General features: G+C 40.6%; 1 protein-coding gene across 3 annotated transcripts in view; it reads left to right on the top strand.

Moving 5' to 3' along the window:
* The window catches only part of afap1l2 (actin filament associated protein 1-like 2), a 276,181-nt gene extending 251,779 nt beyond the window's left edge, over positions 1–24,402 (top strand). Inside the window, exons 13-20 of one of the 3 annotated variants that reach the window (XM_072239587.1) lie at positions 305–450; positions 1,890–1,998; positions 4,903–5,145; positions 8,619–8,796; positions 11,263–11,427; positions 20,072–20,265; positions 22,621–22,743; positions 22,850–24,402. In XM_072239587.1, the coding sequence (XP_072095688.1) occupies positions 305–450; positions 1,890–1,998; positions 4,903–5,145; positions 8,619–8,796; positions 11,263–11,427; positions 20,072–20,265; positions 22,621–22,743; positions 22,850–22,876 (1,185 nt within the window). In that variant the 3' untranslated portion in view covers positions 22,877–24,402. The remainder of the gene's footprint in view (positions 1–304; positions 451–1,889; positions 1,999–4,902; positions 5,146–8,618; positions 8,797–11,262; positions 11,428–20,071; positions 20,266–22,620; positions 22,744–22,849) is intronic. The other 2 variants (XM_072239585.1, XM_072239586.1) reach the window with 2 other exon arrangements.
* Positions 24,403–24,752: the final 350 nt, after the last annotated feature.

Raw genomic sequence — 24,752 nt, 5'->3', positions numbered from 1 at the left:
ACCAGGAGCTCTGGGTTCCTCCCACAGCCGGACTTACCGGTTAGGAAGTTAATTTATCATTGTAAATTCGGCTAGGGTTAAAGTCAGTGGGTTGCTGGGCGGCGTGACCTGAAAGACTGGAAGGGCATGTTCTACAGTGTACCTCAATAAAAATAAACTAAAACACTTAAATTTGACCAGCAATGAATCCTGTTTCTGTGTAGTAATTATTCTTCCCACACAGCAAGGAGGACACGGCTTGAGATGGTGAAAATTTGAAACGCAACAAATTAGACATGATGAAAGTTCTTGTTTCTTTTTGTAGGCCAAGTCTTCAGAAGAGATGGGTTACTGGCTGGGCCTTCTGCTGGCAGAATCGGGATCCAAGGCTGACCCAGAAGAGTTTGCTTATGACTATGTAGACGCCGACCGTGTGTCTTGTATAGTACATGCAGCCAAACATTCTTTATAGTAAGTCAAACTTTCTGTTTGGAAACACAATGGTTTTACGAAACATACGCTGTTTATTGGATAGCATCTCAGAATCAAAGTGAAGTTTATTGTCATCTGTATTAATACTTTGTACAGATCCAATGAAAAACATACTTGCAAAAGCATCACAGGCACTAAGTTTTAAACGCATAACATTCACAAGAAAAAACATAAACATAATTTACACTAAATTATACAAGAAAGAACATAATTAGACTAAAAATGCAAAGTCCACTGAAGTGTAAACTGGTCACAGTGTTGCTATAGTGAGGCTGTGATTAGGATTGTGTCAGTTGGTTCAAGAGCTGAGTGTTTGAAGGGAAGTAGCTACTGTTGAACCTGGCAGTGTATGTCTTCAGGCCTCTGCACCCCCTATCCATAATGGTGTGGTCTAGACAGTGGGAATCTTTGATGAGAGATGTTGCCTTCTTGAGGCAGTAGCTCCTGTAGATATGACTGACGGCGGGGAGGGATGTTCTGGGCTGGATCCGCTGCTCTGCAGCTTCCTGTGTTCTGTACATTCGAATTGCTGGATCATCATGCCAGACCATGATGCAACCAGTCACAATACTTTCAACAATACATTTGTAAACGTTTATTAGAGTGTTTGGTGGCCTATCAAACCTCCTTAATCTTCAAGAAGGTCAGAACACTTGCATGTCTTCCTTGTAATTGCATCTGTGTGCTTGTATCTTGTGAAGTGTTTGAGAATCCAACTATTGGAATTGTCTTTAGAGATATTATTAAGCAGAAGGAGTTTTGATTTTGAGTCAGTTGTAATATTTTTCTCAGTTTTATCTTAGAGCACAGAATCTTCATTGAGAGACCTCTGTATGAGAAGAAATAGCCAAGGGTGAATTTGGAGCTGTGGTGCACTTCACTATCATAGTGCATCCTCCATAACAGAGGTTCCAAACCTTTTATCTGCCACGGACCACTACCATTAACCAAGCAGTCTGTGGAGTCGGATTGGGAACCCTGCTCGATATCATGTCTGCGTTCCTTACCTTAGAGCTTTATAAAACTTCAAGAGTATCAATTCCTCATGAATCTCCATGGGTGGGCAATCCAGTCAGGACAGTTTACTCCACTATGTCTTCCATTAGCTTGAGCCTCAGGATCAAGGATTCTGTGTCAAAAATGGAGGAGGGACTTGTGACAGAAATCAGTGAAGAAGTAAAAGAGAAATGCTGACGCCCCACCCCCATCATTTTTATACTTTTATGTTTCTGCAATCCATTGTTTCACTTGACATAATCCACGAAGACTTTCAAGCATTGACAGTAATGCTGATGTTTATGAGTAGAAATTTAAAGTTGCTAAATACTAAAGCATTTAGTTTTTAATAATAAATGTTGTAATTTTTAATAATAGACTTCTCAAAGAATTTATTTTACGATCATTTCATTACACTCTAGTTTACTACAGCGGAGATACTCAGAACCAAACACGTACATAGATGATTTGCCTGCTGTACAGAACCAATCAGAAGACTTATATGATGATGTGGATTTACCTGAATCTGTGGTAGGAGCAACTTCAGGCTTCTTATTTAAATGTTGTAACTTGTGCAGAATGCAAATATTAGATTATTGGTCAAAATTTTTACACAGCAGAGAAGCTCCTTTAATTAAATTTTTATCTCATTGTATGTTCTATCTTCTAACAAAGGGGAACTTTCTGGGGCAATTATAGCCCCTGTTTTGGTAACTCTTGACACAATTTACACCCAAAACATGGTACGACGGTAGCGTAGTCATTACGATGCTATTACAGCTTGGGCATTGTGGAGTTCAGAGTTCAATTCCGGTGCCATTCTGTAAGGAATTTCCATACGTCACCGTGGAATGCATGAGCTTTCCCCCCAGTGCTCTGGTTTGCTCCCATAGTCCAAAGACATACAGGGAAGACCATAAGATATAGGAGCAGAATTAGGCCATTTGGCCCATCAAGTCTGCTCTGCCATTTCATCATGGCTCATCCATTTTCCCTCTCAGTCCCAATCTCCTTCCTTCCCCCTGTATCCCTTCATGCCCTGACCAATCAAGAATCTATCAACCTCTGCCTTAAATATACCCAATGACTTGGCCTCCATAGCTGCCAGTGGCAACGAATTGCACAGATTCACCACCATTTGGCTAAAGAAGTAGACCATGGTCATGGTAAATTATCCTGTGATTAGCCTAGGGTTAATCGGGGTTGTTGGGGGTTGCTGGGCAGCAGGGGTCGAAGGGCCGGTAGGACCTGCTCTGTGCTGTATTGCTAAATCAATCAATCAATCAATAAGGGATCCAGTGCTTTCCCAGCGTAAATGACAAATAAACTCTCCTCGGGCTTCTAGCCAGGTACAGACATCAACCGTAACCGACGTTTCGATGACAAACTCTGCCATCTTCTTCAGGGATGGGACCTGGGCATGTCCAGATAGATAGGTGGATGGATAAACACTACCTATTTTGAAATCTTTTATTCAGATCTCAAATGCCCAAACATGAAATCTCCAAAGAACCCTCACAGTTTCAAAAACTGATAACATTTTAAATTTGGCTATAAAAATATTATTTAGTTGAATTGCTGTTGAAAATTATTTTATTACAAAGATAATCATTTTAAATCTTACCCGAGTAATTTGATTTCAAATTAAGTATAACCACAACACTCATCTATTTTCTGGAGAGATTGGAGTAGAATAAGGAAATCACTTGAAAAATTAAAGAAATGTTTAAATCAGACTTTCCCACAACATGTATTTTGACCTTGTGATCAAAAGATACAAGTTTGCATCCACTCGGTGACCTGCAAGTCAGTACAATTAGCTGAATCTCCCTTGTAGGTAACCAGGTAGCCCCTAGGCACGGCCTGTTTCAATGGTGGATTCTGTTATAAAAGAAACTCAAACTGCAGTAAACATGCTCTTAAAGTTCTGTTGCACCTTGAGTTGAAAAAATTCAACAGAACATCCCGAGCACTTTGGTCAGGTTCAGGTTTAAGTTGTACCTGGCGCAATGAACTAACCAATTAAATAGTGAATTTTAATAACTTAAATAAAGGCATCCGTTAGTCTTACAAGACCATGGATCTGCGCCTGGAAAGTCTTCACTCTCCAGGGCACAGGCCTGGGCAAGGTTGTATGGAAGACCGGCAGTTGCCCATGCTGCAAGTCTCCCCTCTCCACGACACTGATGTTGTCCAAGGGAAGGGCATTAGGACCCATACAGCCTGGCACCAGTGTCGTAGCAGAGCACTGTGTGGTTAAGTGCCTTGCTCAAGGACACAACACACTGCCTCGGCTGGGGCTCAAACTCATGACCTTCAGATCGCTAGTCGAATGCCTTAACCACTTGGCCACGTGCCCACACTTTTAATAACTTAATAATGTATTGTATAATTTTTAATTATTATTTTATATAGTTTGTATTGTACTGTGCAAATGCCTTAGGAGCATATACTGTGTATAACTAGGATGCCTAAGACTTTTGCACAGTACGGTATTTGTCAACATGGAGCAGAGAGTGAGTTTGTAAAGCTACAGGAGCAAAGGGTGTTGGGAATGGTGGGGATGGTGGGGCGTGGGACTTGTAGCAGAGAGGAAGTGCCAGGGGCAGGTAGTAGCGCAACTACAGCCCCACCCAGCCCTGAGACACCAGGCAAGGTCATTTGATTCTAAACAATTGGTTTATTGATCATTACAGAATGTCTCTCTGGTGCTTCATGCTCCCTCACCTCTCCCTTCCCCTTCTCCCAACTATGATTCCCGTCTCTCTGCCCCCTTCCCACTCTCGGTCCACAATAGAGACCCTTATCAGCATCAGTTTTATCATCACCAACATATGTCATGAAATTTTTTTTTGTAGCAACAGCACAGTGCAAAAGTCTTCAGCACCCTAGCTATATATATATGTGTGTGTCTTAGAGTTTTGCACAGTACTATATATTTATAATATATGTAATTTATACTGCATATACCTTGGAAAGAAAGAAAGAGAGAGAGAGAGAAAGAAAAATTAATATCATATACTTTCGAGGTTCTATCACAGGTGAGTGGGCGGTGTGGTAGCATAGTGTTTAGCACAATGCTTTACAGTACCAGCAACCCAGGTTCAATTTCTGCTGCTGCCTCTATTCTCCCCGTGACCACGTAGATTTTGTCCAGGTGTTCTGGTTTTCACCCAAAGTCCAAAGCTGTACTGGTTGGTTGGTTAAATGGTCATGGTAAATTTCCCTGTGATTAGGCTAGGGTTAAATCTAGAAATAGCTGGGCGATGTAGCTTGAGGGGCCAGTTCCATGCTGTATCTCAATAAATAAAAGTTAAATCTGGTCCTGCAAAACAAGAAGCATCCATGCATTATGTAAAGTGGTAAATTTGAAATAGCTACCATTAGCATTATTCCTTTGTGGTAAATTTGATATTTTATTATATTTTTATACAGGAAGATAAAGCTAATGAAGAACAAAGCTTTGGGGAAGATCAAGCAAGAGTTTATTTGGACCTTACTCCTGTAAAGTCATTCCTCCACTCAAATAACATCAATGCACCCTCCAATGTGCAACAAAATGCATCAAACCAGGACAATGAAAAGGGTGCTTCAAATCCTTCGCAAGTAAACAACAAGGACACAACTGGTGATTCTGATTCTGGAATCATTGCAAAGCCAACAGAGAGTAGTACTAAGGTAAATTAATTATCATACTTTGCGATATATCTGCCCATAACCTGCAGCAATGGTGAAAGGCAAGGTGCACTGTGGACATTGACAGAAGCTGCTCACATGACATAGCACTCTAGGTGACATAAGACCATAAGATGTTGGAGAAGAATGAGGCCATTTGGCCCATCGAGTTTGCTCCACCATACCATCATGGCTGATCCATTTTCCTCTCAACCCCAATCTCCTGCCTTCTCCCTGTATCCCTTCGTGCCCTGACTAATCAAAAATCTGTTAACGTCTGCCTTAAATATATCCAATGACTTGGCCTCCTCAGCCGCCTGTGGCAATAAATTCCACAGATTCACCACTCTCTAGCTAAAGAAACTCCTCCTCATCTCCATTCTAAAAGGACGTCCCTCTATTCTGAGTCTGTGTCCTCTGGTCTTAGACTCTCCCACTATTGGAAGCATCCTCCCCACATCCATTCTATCAAGGCCTTTCACCATTCAAGAGGTTTCAATTAGGTCACCCTCATTCTTCTGAATTCCAGTGAGTAGCATCCCAGAGCCAGCAAATGCTCCTCATATGACAAACCATTCACGTGTGACATGGACCTCTCCTGCTCCAATGTGATTTGTGCCATTTGTTGGTGACCTGGTGCTTCCAAGAACAATGTTATCATTAAACAAAACAAACAACTAACTCTGTTACAGAATTCTCTCAGCAGACAAGGAAATAAAATATCCAAAATTAAGTATTGAACACTTTTAAATCAGCAAGTTCACTAGAAAGTGATTGTATTTCTCCATTCCGTAATAGACGGAAAATGAAATTAATTATGCATGACACGCCTAAAAATGACGGACAAATGTGCTTAACCTAATTCGGTTTGTCTTTTGTATTTTAAATGGCTTCTTTACATCTTTTTTTACTTGGAGACTGAAGAGTTAATCAGATCCTAGAACTAAGAATATCTCCATTCTCCATCAGTTAAAAGGGGGTTTTCAAAGGCAAAACACATTCTGAGCCATTGCTGTCTGTAGAGTTCTATGGTCTACAATTGGTGAATCACTTTGAGATAACGGATGTCTCCTCCCGATATATGAGGGGTTAAGAGTTTCTTTGTTCTTCCCAAATAAAGCTGAAAAGGAGCTTTTATTGCAACTGTGCCTTTGTGTATCAAACTCTCAGAATATCAAAGTAAATGTAAACAACTTCTTTCATGAGAAAACAGAAATTAGGTTAAGCACATTTGTCCGTCATTTTTAGGCGTGTCATGCATAATTAATTTCAATTTCCGTCTATTACCATTTTGTTGTAATATTCCTTTTTAAAAGTCTTCTTTTGAAATTTAATAGTATGAACAACTATTACAAAATGTATTTTCAGTGATTTAATTAGTTTTCTATTTTTATGGAAACCACAATTTAATATTTGATATAAGTGGAGAACTACCAGGACTGATTGCAACTTATTCATAGGAGAAAAATGGACCATTCAGCCCTTTAATTCTGTACTATAAAGGGTTATGTTGGTTTTCTATTGTCACATCTACCAAGGTACAGGGCAGGGAAAAACCTGCTATCCATGCTGTTGTTACAGTTCAATTCATTACAACAGTGCATTGAGAAAGTACAAAGGAAAGCAATAACAGAATGCAGAAGAAAGTGTTACAGTTACAGTGAAAGTTCGGTGCAGGTAGACAATAAGATACAACACCATAACAAGGTAGATTGTGAGGTCAAGAGTCTATCTTATCATATTAGGGACTCCTTCATTAGTCTTAAAACACTGAGGTGTTAACCTGTCCTCGAGCCTATTAGTATGTGCTTTCAGATTTTCTCTCTTCTGCCAGTGGGAGGTGGAAGAAGAAAGAATGTTTGGCCTGGGTGGGATCTTTAATTTTGCTGGCTGTTTACTGAGGTGGTGAGAAGTGTAGACAGAGTGTATGGAAGGGAGGTTTGATGCCATGACGTGCTGAGCTGTGTCCACAGCTCTGCAGTTTCTTGTGCTCATGGGCAAAACAGTTGCCATACCGAGCTACGATACACCCAAGTAGAATGCTTTATATGGAGCATTATCAAAAATTGGTGAGCATCAAAGGGGACATACCAAATTTCTGTATTCTCCTGAGGGAGTAGAGGTGCTGGTGAGCTTTCTTGGTCATGGTGGCTAAGTGCTTGAACCAGAACAGGCTATTGGTGATGTTCACTCCTAGGAACTCGAAGCTCTCAACCCTCTCATTCTCAGCACCTCAAATCAATTAGATCATGCTGAACTACTACCTTCATCTGACTCTACTTACCTACTTCGGCTCAAAATAAATTTGAGCCCATCCCTGATAAAAGTCCATTAATCTCAATTTTGGAATATTCATCTGACCCCGACATTGAGGAGACAATTTCTCGATTTCCACTAAGCTATGTGTATGTGAGAAGACACACACCCTGACCTCAGTCCTGATTAACCTGGTTCAAATGTTAATTTTCTCCTCCACTTTGTCTTGAACTTCTCCATCGCAATGCATAAGTGAGCGGCAGCAATGTAGGTTGCATTCCTGACACAGGTTGTCTTCTTTAGCAAATTGGTTCTTTATCAGTCTTACCACCATCCAGGACATGCTCTCTTCTTGATGCTTCCATCAGGAAGTGGACACAAGAGCCTCAAGACCTACAATGCCAGATTCAGGAACAGTTATTATCCCTCGACCAACTTTACTCAACTTCTCTTGCCTATCACTGAACTGTACCCACTGAAATGGACTTGCCTTCAAGGACTCCCCACCTCATGTTCTCAACACTCATCGGTCACTTATTTATTATTATTATTATTATTTCTTTTTTCTTTTTTTATTTGCACATTGGTTGTTTGTCCATCCTGTTGGAGTGATCTTTCATTCATTCTATTGTATTTCTTGCATTTACCATGACTGGCTGCAAGAAAATGAATCTCAGGTTTGTATATGGACTTTGATAATAAATTTACTTTGTAGTTTGTTGGTTTATGTATAATTTTCCACAAAATTCTTTTGTACTTCTTTTTTCCCTGTAATGTCTGCATGAAAATGAATCTCAAGGTCATATATGGTAAGATGCAAGTACCTTAATAATAAATTCACGTTGAACTCTGAACACATTTATGATAGCAATCACATGTTTTCTTCATGGCTCTGGTCAATGTGGCCATATAAAAGCATCCTACCTGAATGCATCATAGGTTGGTACAGCAACTGGTCTGCCCATGACTGCGAGAGACTGCAGTGAGTTGTGGACCCAGCTCAGTACATCACAGAAACCAACCTCCCCTCCGCCCACAATTCCCACCACCTCAGTAAAGCAGCCAGCATAATCAAAGACCCCAGCCACTGCGATATTCTCTATTCTCCCACCTCCCACTGGCAGAAGATCCAAAGACTGTAACATATATCACCAGGCCCATATTACAGAACTTGCTGCGTGCAAAAACAATGTTGAATTTTTCACCTTCCTCAATTTCAGATCTCTCAAGTGAAAGCAGATTTTGAAGAGAAAGCCGCAAGTGCTGGTAGCAAGCCCCCCAGCAGTCAGAAGGTAGTGGCACCCCGGGGCGAACAGAGCAAGAACATCTCACAAGCAACGAGTCAACAAGCAAAGCCTGTCACCGAGTGTGTTGAAAAGCAGAAGCTGGGCACAACAGGTGAACTCTGCAGCTTACCCACTGTCAGCTCATAGCTAATCAGATGTCTAAGCGTGCTTGATCACAGTTATTGCGCTCTGGGGCTTGCAAGCTCTTGGCGTACTTGACCCATCTCATTCCACAGAGGACCAGATCCAATAGCTCACTGGTCAAGGAAATTCTCCTCAACATTTACTTTATCACTGTAATACATGGACACAGAATCTGGCCATTCGGCCCATTGAATCTGCTCTTTAATTTTATCAAGGCTGATTTATTATCGCTCTCAATCTCATTATCCTGAATTCTCCCCTTAACCGTTGATGCCCTCGCTAATCAAGAACCTATCAACCTCCACTTTATATATATCCAAAGATTTAGCCTCCTCAACCATCTGTTGCAATGAATTCCATATAATATATATTATTATGCTAAATAATATTTTAGAGTCATAGAAAAGCAGAGCACAGAAACCAACCTTTCAGCCCATCTAGTCTGTGTTGAACCATTTAAAATGCCTATTCCAATGAATTTTGTTCACTAAAGCCCTCAATATCACTACTGTTCTATTGTCCTTGCAATATCCCTGCTGTTTTAAACAAGAGCCTCAGATTCTTAGGACAGTGGGAGCAATTGTCTGGTAGGGGCCACCTATTCCGAAAGACTGGGCGAACTTCAACAGGGCTGGGATCAGTGTCGTTCTAGGAGATCCAGTGATGTGTGTGGAGGAGGGCACTGACATATCAAAGAGGAAAAAGATACAAGTGAGGGTGATGGATAGGAATGAAAATAAAACAGTACCTTGTAGACAGAAGCAGAAAGAGAAATGACACAGGGAAAATCAAATTATGTTTAGAATGTATAAATGCACAATATGTACAGATTAAGATTGGGAGGCTGCAAACACAAATAGTCATAAGGAAATCAGGTATTGGAAATTACAGAAACGTGACTTAATCATGGTGAAAACTGGATGCTTCATGTTCACAGTTACATCATGTTCAGAAAGGCACGGAAAGTACATGCCTTGTCTATGCCATCCATGATGCAAATCTAACTAATCCCATCTGCCAGCATGTGGTCTGAATTCCTCTGTTTATTGTCTACCTGTCTTTTCCATGTAGATGCAAGACAGTAACATGGGTTTTAAAGCACAGAGCATGTCTTAAGTACTTATTGTTGATATTTACGAGATAAAGATGAAAATGTTGGTATAAATAGAGTTAGTGGAAGCTCTGAGTATAATAGGCGGAATACAAATTCATAGGTTAGGGATACTGGAAAGTCTGGGTGGGTGATGGGGATTCATCTCTACCAAAGGAGGTGTAAGATGTTTCTTCCCTCTGCTAGCTTGCAGATCACCATTGGGCAAGGTGTGGCACCTGCTTAGCCACCATCCCCCCTCCCAATAGGGTCACATGAAGCCATGGGAGCAGGCGTGGATGATTGTATGAGTAGCTGGTGCAAATTGCAAGTCCTGGTTATGTGACCACTGACACCAGGCAGACAATCTCTGAGGAGTATTGATAATGGCTGGGGTCACCCGTCTTGTAAAGACACTGCCCAGAGAAGGCAATGGCAAACCACTTGTGTAGAAAAATTTGCCCAAGGACAATCCTGGTCATGGAAAGACCACAATCACCCACGTCATACTCACAGCACATAATGATGATGATGACTGTATAGTCACTTGGTTTGGATGACTTGAATCTCATGACTGGTGTTCCAGAGAGGTCAGTATTAGGTCACGTTATATGCTAATGATCTGGATGATGGAATTGATGACTTTGTGGATGATACAATGATAGATAAAGAGGTAGATAGTGTTGAGGAAGCAAGGAATCTGCAGAAGGACTTGGGCAGATCAGTAGAATGAGCAAAGAAGCAGCAGATGAAATATAGTGTTGGGAAGTGTACGGTGATGGACCTTGGTAGAAGGAATAAAGGCAAAGGCTATTTTGTAAACGGAGCAAATTCGGAAATCGGAGGTACAAAGGGACTTGGAGAAAACATATAGATTGATGAAGGTGATGACTGAGATACCGTACAAATGTTACAAATGATAAAGGGCCTGACATCAATTTGATTCAATTGCCCTGGACATTTTACTGAGCAATTCTAATCAAAATGGCGCATCCACATGTTCAAGAATATATTTAAAGTTATATGTGTAACACGTATCATTATGCAATGCAGTGTGAGCATTTCTAATGGGAGTGTTCATGTTAATATGTACCCAGTCATCTGTTCAATTGAACTGTGGCACTACTAGACAAGAGACTCTTAACATGACCTCGTGGCATTTCAGTACTGTTTAACGTTAATAGCTTTTATAATAACGTGGAGCCTTCTGATCTTGAGTTCAAATATCTGTACAGTCCCATCTGCTGTGTGAAATTGTATTAATAGTTCCCCTGATTAATTCATCTAGCATCCTTCAGCAAGCTTTATGCTAACATGTTACTTTGGATTTCGATCTCTCCCCAGTATCAATTGAAACAAAATTTGGAAAGAATCGAACTGAGGCAGATCTTAAAAAATACCTTGAAGAGAAAGAAAACCTGGAGAAGGAGAAAGAGCAGCTTCGGAATGAACTGATGTTGCTAAGGAAACAGAAAAGGGAGCTGAAGGATGTAATAGCGGTTTGCAAAGGTAGGTATGACAGTTTAAGAGCAAACGTGGAAAGTTCACTCAGTGTATGGTGAACTCTGCAAAATGTTGAAATGGTACTAAACACATAATTTTGTAAACATGTCTTAATTAGAAAGTGTATCAAAGGTTATGGGGAAAAGGCAGGAGCAAGTTCAAAGGCCAGGTGGCCTAATTCTGCTCCTATGTTTAAGGTAATTTCCGTGAAGGGGGAAAGAACATTGAAGCATCGAAAAACGAAGGTGAAGTCAAAATTGACTCTGAACCAATTGAAACATTTTATGCAAATTTACCTATTAATGAAATAATTTGCTTGGCCCTTTTTTAGCTGATTTCATAGAAGAGCAATTGTGGGCAATGTGTTCATGTCTATGACCAGTAACAAATCTGAAATATCGTATCCCCTTATCCAGTGCTGCACTTTTTCATTTCCCTTCTCCAAGAGTCAAAGGGGGATTCTTTGAGTCCTTGAATCTCCATTTGTTCTGGCAAGTAAACAATGCTTTTATTTTTGATTAAATCCTTTCATGCTTCCTGTTATTCTTTTATGTCTCTGGTTAGCACAGTTGCCAGCCAGCAGGACGAATAATGATTCTCTTGCCAGTTCTCCCTGTTGGTCTCCACATCATGCTTTTGCACAACAGTAAGCACAGTTGCCCGACCAGGGCAATGCTATTAAGGCACTTCTTAATTAACTTACTTATTTAGAGATACAGCCAGGAACAGGCTCTGCTAGTCCAACGAGCCACACCACTCAGCAACCCGCCTAGTTAACCATAGCCTAGTCACAGGACAATTGACAATGACCAATTAACCTACTAACTGGTACGTCTTTGGACTGTGGGAGGAAACTGGATCTCCACGCGGTCATGGGGAGGAACACAAAAACTCTTTACAGATGACATCAGAATTGAACGCCGAACACCGATGCCCCAAGCTGTAATATCGTAACACCAACCACAATGCTACCATGGCACCCGGTTAACTTTAACATTGCTCTGGTTAAAATTACCTTGGGCAGTGCCTATCACTTTTAAATCTGGAGAGGTGAAAAACACAAGGAAATCTGCACTGATGCAATGTAATTCATCCTTTGGGGGCTATAAGAAAAGCTCAGTTGTCAGCAGCTCCAAAAATAGAGACCTTCTTGGCCAAGAGAAACTACTCCAATGCCTTCAGTTTAAAGTGGTAATGCCATTCCAGTTAGTGATGTGGCAGTCGCCGTTGTATTAGTGAGACAGTTTTCTGTAAGCAAGCCATAAATAACTGCCTTTGCTCCGTGGAGACGACGTTATGGTCCTACTGCTCTCCTTACATTAACAAACATAACTGACTTGGTAGCTGAGTAGTTAAGACATGTTATTTCATCAGTGTTGATGACATTTGTCAGTGAAGTAAATGGAACATACTGCGTTACAGATTGTCAAGCTGTAATTAAAGATGATGATGCATTTTCGACATACACAAAATTTAATTATTGCAGGATGGAATGAATCCTGTCTAGATAGAACAATGGGAGTGTAGTGATTAACCCAACACTTTACAGTACAGTTGACCCAGGCTCGATTCCCACCTCTGCCTGTAAGGAGTTTGTACGTTCTCCTCGTGACCGCATGGGTTTCCTGCAGGTGCTTCAGTTTCCTCCCCAGTCCAAAGAGGTACCAGTTGGTATATTGTAAATTGTCCTGTGATTAGGCTAGGATTGAATTGGGGCATTGCTGGGTGGCAGGGCGCGAAGGGCCAGAAGGGTCTATCCCATGCTGTATCTCAATAAGCAAACAAATAAACCTTTGAAACATAGAGGACAGGCACCAATCATGTGAAACAAGGGCAACGAACCAGAATTTCAGTGATCTTGAGACCCATGGCAAGGAACTAAAAGCTGGATATGTCTGCATTTAGTTTTGTATTGAAAGGTAGCACACCCATAGGTATCTCTTCCAAATGGCCAGAGTATTACATAGGCTTTCACATTCTGTTGTGAGTTAGGGTTTTAATTTAGAAGATAAATCAGCAGATCAGGTTGTGATCTGGCTCCTGTGCCTTCTAGGTCTTCCTACCTGCATTGATACAGGTTGATCACTTGCCAATATATCCATGCAGCTACAAGGAAGGCATGATGGCAGCTGTATTTCATTCGGAGTTTTAGGAGATTTGGTATGTCACCAAAAACACTCTAAAGTTTCTACAGATGTACCGGGGAGAGCCTTCTAGCTGGTTGCATCACCATCTGGTGTGGGGGGTGGTGGGGGTAGGGTGGGTGGCTGCTGCACAGGATCAAAATAAACTGCAGAGAGTTGTAAACTTATTTAGCTCCATCATAGGTATCAGCCTCCATAGTATCAAAGCCACCTTTGAGCAGAATGCCTCTAAAAGGTGGCATCCGTCATTAAGGACCCCCATCACCCAGGGCATGCCCTGTTCTCATCACTACGATCAGGAAGGAGGCACGGGAGCCTGAAGGCACACACTCAATGTTTCAGGAAAAGCTTCTTCCACTCTGCCATCAGATTTCTGAATGGCCAATGAACCCATAAACACTACCTCAGTACCTTTTTATTTCTCTTCTTAGTTAACTTAATGTAAAAACACTTTTCTTCTCTCTACCATCATGCATTATAATATACTGCTGCCACAAAGACAACAAGTTTAATGACATATGCCAGTGATATTAAACCTGATTCTGAATCTGCTGCCTGTAGTATTATTAGTTAGGCAAGAGTGGACACTCCAGCACCACTGACTGACATGGTCAATATTTAAATCAACTGTTTATTCTTCTCCATAGATGCTGCCTGAACTGCTGAGTTCCTCCAGCATTATGTTGTGTGTGTTGCTCTGGATTTCCTTCATCTGCAGAACCTCTTGTGTTTGGGATTTAAATGTCTGAATTGTTGGCATTCTCCATCAGTATGTTCCACGTTCCCATGAAGTTTCTCATTAAGAATCTCAAGTCCATTTATTCTGGGTTCCACTGTGGAAATTGTCAGCATTTCATTATCCTGAAAAGCCACAAGCACACTTCTTCAGCTTTAGAAATTGTAGCTCAGATGTATCCAATTACATGTCATAGCTAAGTTCTTTCATTTTAGATATTATTGTGGTGACTCACAGTTAAACATTCACCAAGGCCATTTGTTGGTGGTATATTTATGTTGTAGAAGAGCCATAGACCACTACAGCATAGAAGCAGGCCCTTCAGCCCATCTAGTCCATGGCAAACTCTGAATTTGCCTAGTCCTATTGACCTGCACCTGGACCTTAGTCCTCAATACCCTTCCCATTCATGTATCTATCCAAATTTCTCTAAAATTTTGAAGTTAAACTTGCATCCATCAGTTCTGCTGGCTTTTTATCTCTCAACTCCCACGGAGTGAAGAAATGTTCTCTGTAAACTCTAGAGACTGTTGTGTGTGAAAATCCCAGGAAATCAGCTGTTTCTGAAACACACAAACCACCCTATCCGGCATCAACAATCATTCCACAATCACATTTCTTCCCCATTCTGATATTCAATCTGAACAACAACTGAACCTCTTGACCATGTCTGCATGCTTTTATGCAATGAGTTGCTACCACATGATTGGCTGATTGGATATTTATATTAATGAGCAGATGTACCTAATACAGTGGCCACTGAATGTACTTCCAACTTTTTCTGTTCTGTTTCATATTTACAGCATCCATAGCATTTTGTATTTAGATACAAGTGTTCTTCCTTAAACACTTCACCTTTCACCCTTAACCCATGTTCTATGTAATCAGTTTATATGAATCACCACCATCCCACTGGTCAACCTGAGGGGCATTTCTCTTGAAGATCATCCTTTGTGGTTAAGCAGATCAAACTTGACACAAATTAAGATTAAAGTTTATCTTTGTTTGTCACATGTGCATCGAAACCTAGAGTGAAGTGTGTGGTTTGTGCCAATGCCTGACATAATCCGATATGCTGTGTACAGCCCACAAGTGTCACCGTGCTTCCAGCTCCCACATAGCATGGCCACAACTTCCTAACCTTAACTTGTACCTCTTTGGAACATGAGAATGAAACTGGAGCACCTGGAGGAACTGGAGGAAACCCATGCAAACTTACAAACTCCTTACAGACCGCGGCAGGAATTGAACCCCTGTCCTGGAGCTGATACTGTGAAGCATTACGCTAACTACCACACTACCATACCATTCCTCTGGTACTTCATTGACTTTAATGCCAGGATACAAGATGCCATCACTGCTATATTGTCCATTCAGCATTGTACACCAGGCTTAGATGAACTTCCAGACCATTTAAATTCAACTCCAAATGCAAAATGTTATGAATGCTGGAAATATGAAACAAAACAGAAAGAGTTGGAAACTCCACTCAGTGGCCACTTTATTAGGTACACCTGTACACTTGCTTATTAATGCAAATATCTAATCAGTCAATCATGTGGCAGCAACACAATGTGTAAAAGCATGCAGAAGTGGTCAAGAGGTTCAGTTGTTGTTCAGACCAAACATCAGAATAGTCATAGTCATACTTTATTGATCCCGAGGGAAATTGGTTTTCGTTACAGTTGCACCTTAAGTAATTAAATACTGATAAAACTATAAATAATTAAATAGTAATATGTAAATTATGCCAGGAAATAAGTCCAGGACCAGCCTATTGGCTCAGGGTGTCTGACCCTCCAAGGGAGGAGTTGTAAAGTTTGATGGCCACAGGCAAGAATGACTTCCTATGACGCTCTGTGTTGCATCTCAGTGGAATGAGTCTCTGGCTGAATGTATTCCTGTGCCCAACCAGTCCATTATGTAGTGGATGGGAGACATTGTCCAAGATGGCATGCAACTTGGACAGCATCCTCTTTTCAGAAACCACCATGAGAGAGTCCAGTTCCATCCCCACAACATCACTGGCCTTACGAATGAGTTTGTTGATTCTGTTGGTGTCTGCTACCCTCAGCCTGCTGCCCCAGCACACAACAGCAAACATGATCGCACTGGCCACCACAGACTCGTAGAACACCCTCAGCATCATCCCCCCATTGGGAAGGTCAGATCACAACCTGGTGCATCTAAAACCCTGCTACGTGCCTCTGGTGAAGAGTAAACCTGCAACCTCGAGGACAGTGAGGAAATGGTCCCACATGGTTTCGTGTGGGGAAGGGATATAGTCATGAGAATGGGGGAGAAATGTGATTTAAGTGACTTTGACTGTGTAATGATTGTTGGTGCCAGGTAGGGCGGTTTGAGTATCTCAGAAACAGCTGATCTCCTAAGATTTTCACACACAGCAGTCTCTAGAATTTACAGAGAATGGTCCAAGAAACAAAAAACATTCAGTGAGCGGCAGTTCAGTGGGTATTAATGAGAGAGGTCAGTGGAGAATGGCCGGACTAGTTCAAACTGACAGGAAGGAGACAGTAGCTAATACAGTATAACCACAAATTACAACAATGGTGTGCAGGAGAGCATCCCTGAATGCACAACGTGTCAAATCTTGAAGTGCGTGGACCACAAACATACACTCAGTGCCCACTTTATTAGGTACAGAAGGTACGAATAGAGAGGCCACTGAGCATATTAGGTCTGTGGGAAAAGAGAAATTGTGTTTTATTTCAGGTTGATAAAACATTCTGATTGAAGGTCATCAATCTAAAATATTAATTCTGTTTCTCTTTCACAGGTGCTGCCTGTGTGTTGAATATTTCCAGTGCTGCTTGCTTTATCTGAGTTTCAGATTTGGCTGTCTCCACATAACGGCAGCAATAAGACCATTTTAAGTTAGTGTGTGACTACCGAGAGGCCCACAGAGACAAATAATTGTTTACATCTGCGTTGTGCATCAGTTAGATTTTTTGAACATGCCAACAAATTAAAATGGAACCCAGTGGGTGAAATAAAAGGATGATATTTATAGAATGTGGATGTCCTCATGTTCTGCAGCAGGAAGTAGCAATTCCCATTGACACTTGGCTATTTTCTTCCTAATGAAATGTCAGGGACATTTTTGCATTACCACTTGTCGAGGCCAATTGTTTAAAGATTCAAAGATTCAACGTACATTCATTATCAAAGTATGTTCAGAGCCCTGAGGTTCATCCTTCTGCAGGCAGCAACAAAACAAAGAAACACCGTGGAACCCATTCAAGAAAACATTAAAAATACCCGACTCACAAAAAAAGAACGCAGAATATCGATCAGCAAACCTGGAGCCAGTACTATTACATTTAGTTCAGTTTAATCAATATTGGTAAAGGATGAGACAGTTTAGGATGCTCTGAATCATTAAGTGCACAGAAACTGCAAATTAATCCCATTTGTTATGAAAGTGCAACTTGTATTTTCCTAGCTGGCAACTAAAATGATTTAGGTTAAATTATGCGGAACCTTGTCTGAAGCATGCTACACCCACAGGAGTTTGGATTTAGTTTAGATTTTGATTTGCCTTAGACTCCCTGCCTTCAAAACCCAAATCTGGCAATTGCTGAGACTAGAACTAGCTGATGGAGGACCTTATGTTAATTCATTTGGCAATACCGGAGATGATTTTTTAACAGTGTCATCAACCTACCATTTTAAATAGATTCTGCCTCTCCTAAATTAACTAACACATGGGGATCTAGTTAAAACTTGCAGGTAATCTTCAAAAACACAAGAGATTCTGCAGATGCTGGAAATCCAGAGTAACACACACAAACCGTTACGGGGCAGGAAGCATCTAAGAAGGGGAATAAATGGTTGAGGTTTTGGGCTGAGACCCTTCATCAGAGGATACTTACTGCTGTACATGCGCTGTGAAGTTTGCTAGAGAACTTGGTGACATGCCGGATCTCCGTAAGCGTCAGGAAGCAAAGGTACTGGCTTGCTCTCATAATGTGAGCTGCCTCTGTACTTCGAAGATTCTAGATTAAAGATTGTTTAAATTCATTTTCTGTACACAAGTGTAAGGAAAACAAAATAATTGTTACTGGGATTCGATGAATCACAAAAAAACAGAAAAGACAATGAACACAATAATAATTATCATCATAATAATAATACATGGTCATTAAAGAAATCACACTTTACTGTAAATACAAGCCTCATCCGGTCTTAGAGTCCGAATCCCGCATATTATATTGTGACTGATCCATTATTACAGATAGGGCAATCCATATAATTGTCCGGATATAATAATACAGGATAAGCAAGCAAGAACAACTTAATGGATATAGCCATCCCAAACACACATAACTTACAGAAATCAATTACTGAAAAACATCAGAAATATGCTGAACGTAAAGAGGAAATTAACCATATAACCATTTAACAATTACAGCACAGAAACAGGCCATCTCGGCTCTTCTAGTCCATACCAAATGCTTACTCTCACCTAGTCCCACCGACCTGCACTCAGCCCATAACCCTCCATTCCTTTCCTGTCCATATATCTATCCAATTTAACTTTAAATGACAGCATGGAACCTGCCTCAACCACTTCTGCTGGAAGCTCGTTCCACACAGCTACCACTCTCTGAGTAAAGAAGTTCCCCCTCATGTTACCCCTAAACTTCTGCCCCTTAACTCTCAACTCATGTCCTCTTGTTTGAATCTCCCCCACTCTCAATGGAAAAAGCCTATCCACGTCAACTCTATCTATCCCCCTCATAATTTTAAATACCTCTATCAAGTCCCCCCTCAACCTTCTACGCTCCAAAGAATAAAGACCCAACTTATTCAACCTTTCTCTGTAACTTGGGTGATGAAACCCAGGTAACATTCTAGTAAATCTTCTCTGTACTCTCTCTATTTTGTTGACATTTTTCCCATAATTCAGTGACCAGAACTGTACACAATACTCCAAATTTGGCCTTACCAATGCCTTGTATACTTTTAACATTACATCCCGACTCCTATACTCAATGGTCTGATTTATAAAAGGCCAGCATACCAAAAGCTTTCTTCACCACCCTATCCACATGAGATTCCACCTTCAGGGAACTATGCACCATTATTCCTGGATCCCTCTGTTCTACTGCATTCTTCAGTGCCCTACCATTTACCCTGTATGTCCTAAATTGAAATCCTTTGGAACATGAACTGGGTATACATTGTCCCGATAGTAATATCTACAACTGATATCAACCCAAAGTCACTGCACATTAACATTAAACAATTAGGCCTACACAGCAATCTGTATGTAAATCTTCAGAAAGCCACAATACTAAACACCACTAGAATAGTCCGCAAGTTCCTAGCAACTGAGAAATGAGCGTGCTTAGCTATGTTCGTACCTCAGGTTTTATCAGCTTGACCTGAGAAAAAATGTTTATAGTAATAATAAAATACACAATAAATATAGTACATATGATAGCTTATATAAGTAGATTGTTTATATGTCCATAAAGTGATATCTAGGCTGTACATAAGGTGACTGACAGGAAATAATCAATTGGTGGTGGAGTTAGTGGGTGGAGGTGTTGATCAGCCTTATTGCCTGGGAAAAGTAACTGTTTTCGAGTCTAGTGGTCCTGGCATCGATGCCATGTAGCCTTCTCCCTGATGGGAGTGGGACAGAAGTTGCCAGCTTTCCTAAACTACATCAGTGATTACATTTCTATCATTTGTGAGTTAAATATGAGCAGAAGAATAATTTTCCTTCTGTTAAACACTTCAGATAAGCAGGTGCTTTGCAGTCAGGAGGAAAGACTACGCCAGATTGAAGAGGAATGCAAATCAAAGGAGAACAGGAGGGTGGACCTGGAACTGAAACTGGTATCAGTGAAGGAAAGCTTGAAGAAAGCAGAGTCAGGACCAGTGACGTTGGGAACCACTGTGGACACCAGTCATTTTGACAATCTAACCTCAAATGTATGTAGTTTTTAATTTTATTAATGTACGTAGTTTTTAATTTTATTTTATTTAGAGATAGTGCGGAACAGGCCTTTCTGGCCCAATGAACCTCACTGGCCAGCAACCCACCGATTTAACCCCAGTGTAATCACTGGACAATTTACAATAACCAACTAACCTACTAACCGGTACATCTTTGGACTGAGGAAGGTAACTGGAGCACCCGGAGGAAACCCATCCATTTCACAGGGAGAACATACAATCTCCTTTCAGATGGTGCTGAAATTGAACCCGAACTGCAGATCACCCTGAACTGTAACAGCATTATGCTGACCACTACACTACCGGGGCACCCTACCGAAAAGGTTTCAACAAATAAATTATCCTGTTAATTATAAACAACTAACTAGCCATTAGAAAGTAATTCACTTTAAACTCCAACAGAATCTGGTTGAATATAGTTGGTACTGCTGATAATAAGGTTTTCATTGTCTGCTCTTCTCTAGTAATAGTACCTCTATTGCTTTGTGAGATTATTTGTCAACCATATGGAGGACAGTTTGGAGCTTTTGATCTTCCACAACCTGGGTGAACAATGTTCCAAGAGTAACATGGAGCAGGAATGGTCCATATGACTGTCTTAACCTGCTGTGCCATCCAGGAAGTTCATCACTGGCTTTGACCTTAAAGTTCTCTTTCCTGCCTGTCACTCATACTCCTTGACTTCCTTAGCTCACAAGTCTACTGATCTCAGTCTTGCATGTACTCAGCAACTGAGACTACGTCCACACTAGACTGGATAAATTCGTAACCGAAGCCTTTTCTCTTCGTTTTGACCCTCCGTCCACACTGAAATGGCGTTTTCCTCCCCCGAAAACGGAGCTTTTCTAAAAAGCTCTCCAGAGTGTTTAAACCTGAAAACACCAGTTGGGCATTGTAGTGTGTACGGGGTAACCGGAGGTTTTAAAAAACCTGTCGTCCCTTTCATCGGTGAAGAGACTGTGGCTGTAGGAAATGTTTCCAGGGTGACCCCTCTGTGGGAGTGGGGAAGATGTTGGTGAGGCCACCCGGGGGTCTGTGTGTCCATACGTGTAGCTATTGTAGTGGCTGTGAGGCTGGTATTGTGGCGGAGAAAAGTACTGGGGGGGGTGGGGGAGCCATCATATTCCTCATCATTGCAAATCCCTCTGCAACAGAGTTAGTCAGTTTTTCAATGTTTGTCGTCAGCCGGGTCATACTGTCCGTGAACTCCCTGTCGGTTGCCTCCATACGCTCCAGTATTTGTTTTTGTAGTTTTAAGTCCTCCTGCGCGAGAGCCAACAGCTGTCCATCGTTTGGCAATTTCCTTTTCAGATTTTCTAGACCGTAATTGGACAAACGCGCACCAAGTATACCGTTTCCTCTTCGCTTGTTTTCTGTAGATGTGTCCTGAGCCTGCCCAGTAGGAGGAGATTCACCCAAATACCCATTTTAATGTGGACGGAGGCATTTTCAAAAACGCCTGGTGTGGACGCCTATCCTTTTTACGCGAAATCGGCATTTTCAAAATTATCTGGTCTAGTGTGGACATAGCCTGACCTTTCAGAGTAGTCTTGAGTAGATTTACTCCAAAAGCCTGAGTGAATGAATATCACCCCAACCCAGACCCAAACATCTAAGAGTACAACCCCTTCAGCAAGTCTCTCTATCTAGTATAGGGATTCCCAACCTGGGGTTCTTGGTTAATAGTAGGGGCCATGACATAAAAAAGGTTGGGAACCCCTGGAATCAGCCTGACATGATTTATCCTGCCAACACATTTCAGTAGGTACTGTGATGGTGGCATGGCAGAAATCTAACAGTTTGTGTCCAGATGGAAGGAGGAAGAGAATAAGAGGTGGGAATATGACCGTACCATTGATACTTGGGTTAATTATTTTCAACCAGTTCAACGGTTAGATTTAACATCAGAGAATACTTAAAACCTACCTAAAGTATCCAAAAAATGTCTTTCTGTAAAGTGAAGCAAATTGTCTGAAATTCTAGTGTCATTTGGTTTACAGAAATCTGATTAAAGTTTTGATAGTTCTGTTAGTCTACTGTAGAGGAATTTGGAGGCCTATACTTTACTTTGTCTTTTAAGTTGGTAGTTCCTTTCAACTTGTTGGTCTGTTTCTATGCATCTGCATACCTTGTATTCCTAATGTTAATGCAATTAGGAAAACTTTATACATCAGGAGAGAAGTTTGAGATTTCAATCAGAAACATGGATTCAGTGATATTTAATCTTGTTTGTAGTGGGGAAGATTCAATGAGTAAGGAATATACACTTGGAGACAGAGTGTAGGTTTCCTAGTACAAGATTTCAGAGTGAATCTTCTTTCTTTTCCTCAGGCTAAGCCAACCACTGTGACTAATAGTGCTGACAACTCACCCGTGAACTCTGCTGCATCATTAAAGAACAGACCTTTATCAATTATGCAATCTGGAAAAGGGACTGTCCTACAAAAAGCAAAGGTATCATTTTAAGTAGTTAAATCAATTGGTTACTTAAAGATTTCTAAGCAAGAGTCTGTTTGTTAATAATATCATTTTCATCTTTCTACGTGTTTGTTTCTTCCAGGAGTGGGAAAAGAAAGCTACCAGCTAGAAAATAATTTGAAGTCAAATGGACTATGATAACAAAAAACTAGCCTTCGGAACAGAGAGCTATTTTTCGTCCATCTATTCATGGAAGGCATTTGTAGAAAGCCACTATTACTTGGCACAATTCTTCATAAAAGAAAACTTCTACTGCCCCAATCATCAGCAGGAACTCACATACTAATATCACGGACCCTTGATACAAAGCATTTTCAAGGTTCTTAATTTCACCTCTGAAAGTTGTATGCTTAAGAAAACTGAGGGCAACTTCCAACAGAGCTTACTGATTAACTGTCTTAAGTCATTCCATGCAGCAGATATCCAATGGATTTTTTTTCTTTTTGGTGCTTACAGGTTGTACGACATAAGGAATATTTCTCTTGCAAGTTAAAATATCCTGTTTATTAAGATATTATTACATATAGATGCCATGAAAAAGTGACTGTTGGGTAACATGAAAGATGCTGACGAGAGCATCCCTCGTTATTTCTGAATATTATTGGATACCTTGGTGTGATGGTTATGCCATTTGATCAAAAAGCCTGGACTGGTTGGTTGGGCAAATGAGCTCAAATCCTCCCAGGAAGGGCTGAGAAATTAATTCAGATAATTAATCAGTTGTAGTGGTGATGAAACAGGTTGATTGTTTCATAAGAGGGAGCTGGTCCATTGATTTTATTTAGGAAAGGAAATATGTCAACATTCTCTTGCTTGTGGTAACTCTGCAACTGCACGGCAACACTAACCTGCTTCAGGGAGTGGCCTAAGTTGAGGACAGTTAGGTTCTATGTAATGAAATCTGATCTTGCTGTTGTCTTTCATATCCATTAAATTAAAGAAATTGAGAATAAGTCAGGGTTCAGATACCAAACTGGTGTTTCGGTTCCAATCTTGTTTGGTTTTCCAAGCTGTCTGCATTTTCTGAAAGCTGGCAGGTGTGGAGTACATTGTAGTGTGTACTCTTATTAAGTGGCTGACAACAAGCGTAACATAGAAGTCAATGGTAGAGAAGTTATCATTTTTATTGATCAAATGGAGCATTTTTTGGAGGCTTCTGGCATATACAATGAGTGGGACTGACAAAAGTTTTCTTTAACAAGAAACTTTCACTCAGGCCAGCCAAAATTAATAAAAATAACGTTTTAATTAAAGAAAAAGAGCTTCCATTTCCTGCCATCTTAATACTCCTCAGACAACTGGATCTCCAGCAAAAATATCTCTCGTCAACTCCATTTATAATCAGTCATTCCTGGCGTACAGTCCTGACATTCTTGATGGCATGACACCTTTTAAAACATTTTGGGTTTTTTTCTGTCTTTTGCATCATTGTAAATACATTTACTTACCTGTGAACAGTTACAAGCACATGGTTGTCATAGCAACGATGGAAATATGAAGGAAGTACTTATGTCAGACTTCTTGAAATAAATATTTCCCCATAATGTAACTCTGCAGTTGGTGCATTTATTCTAGCAGGTACTGAACACAGTTTAAACTCGATGAAGTGCACTTCTCACTCAAATAAATGACAGGTTATTATTACTTACAATCCTGGTAAGCAATTTTATGTACACACTTACTCATTTGTATAATATTATTGATATTTATTTAGTTGCTAGGACTTGGAATATCTCTACATTTATTACATTTAGAATGTTTTATTACATACAGTACTGTGCAAAAGTTTTAGGCACATATAAAAAAATTCTGCAAAGATGCCTTCAAAAGTAATGAAATGAAAAGTGTTTAAAATGTACTATAAAGAGCAGTAAACAGTAATGAAACTAAACTCAATTAATATTTGGTGTGACCACCCTTTGCCTTTAAAGCTGCATCAATTCTCTTAGGTACACTGTGTGCAGTTTTATAAGAAAATCGGCTGG

The sequence above is a fragment of the Mobula birostris genome, chromosome 21 (genome assembly GCF_030028105.1).
Source record: "Mobula birostris isolate sMobBir1 chromosome 21, sMobBir1.hap1, whole genome shotgun sequence".
Classification (NCBI taxonomy): Eukaryota; Metazoa; Chordata; class Chondrichthyes; order Myliobatiformes; family Myliobatidae; genus Mobula; species Mobula birostris.
Note: the sequence above shows the minus strand (reverse complement) of the source record. Positions and strands in the feature narration are given on the sequence as shown.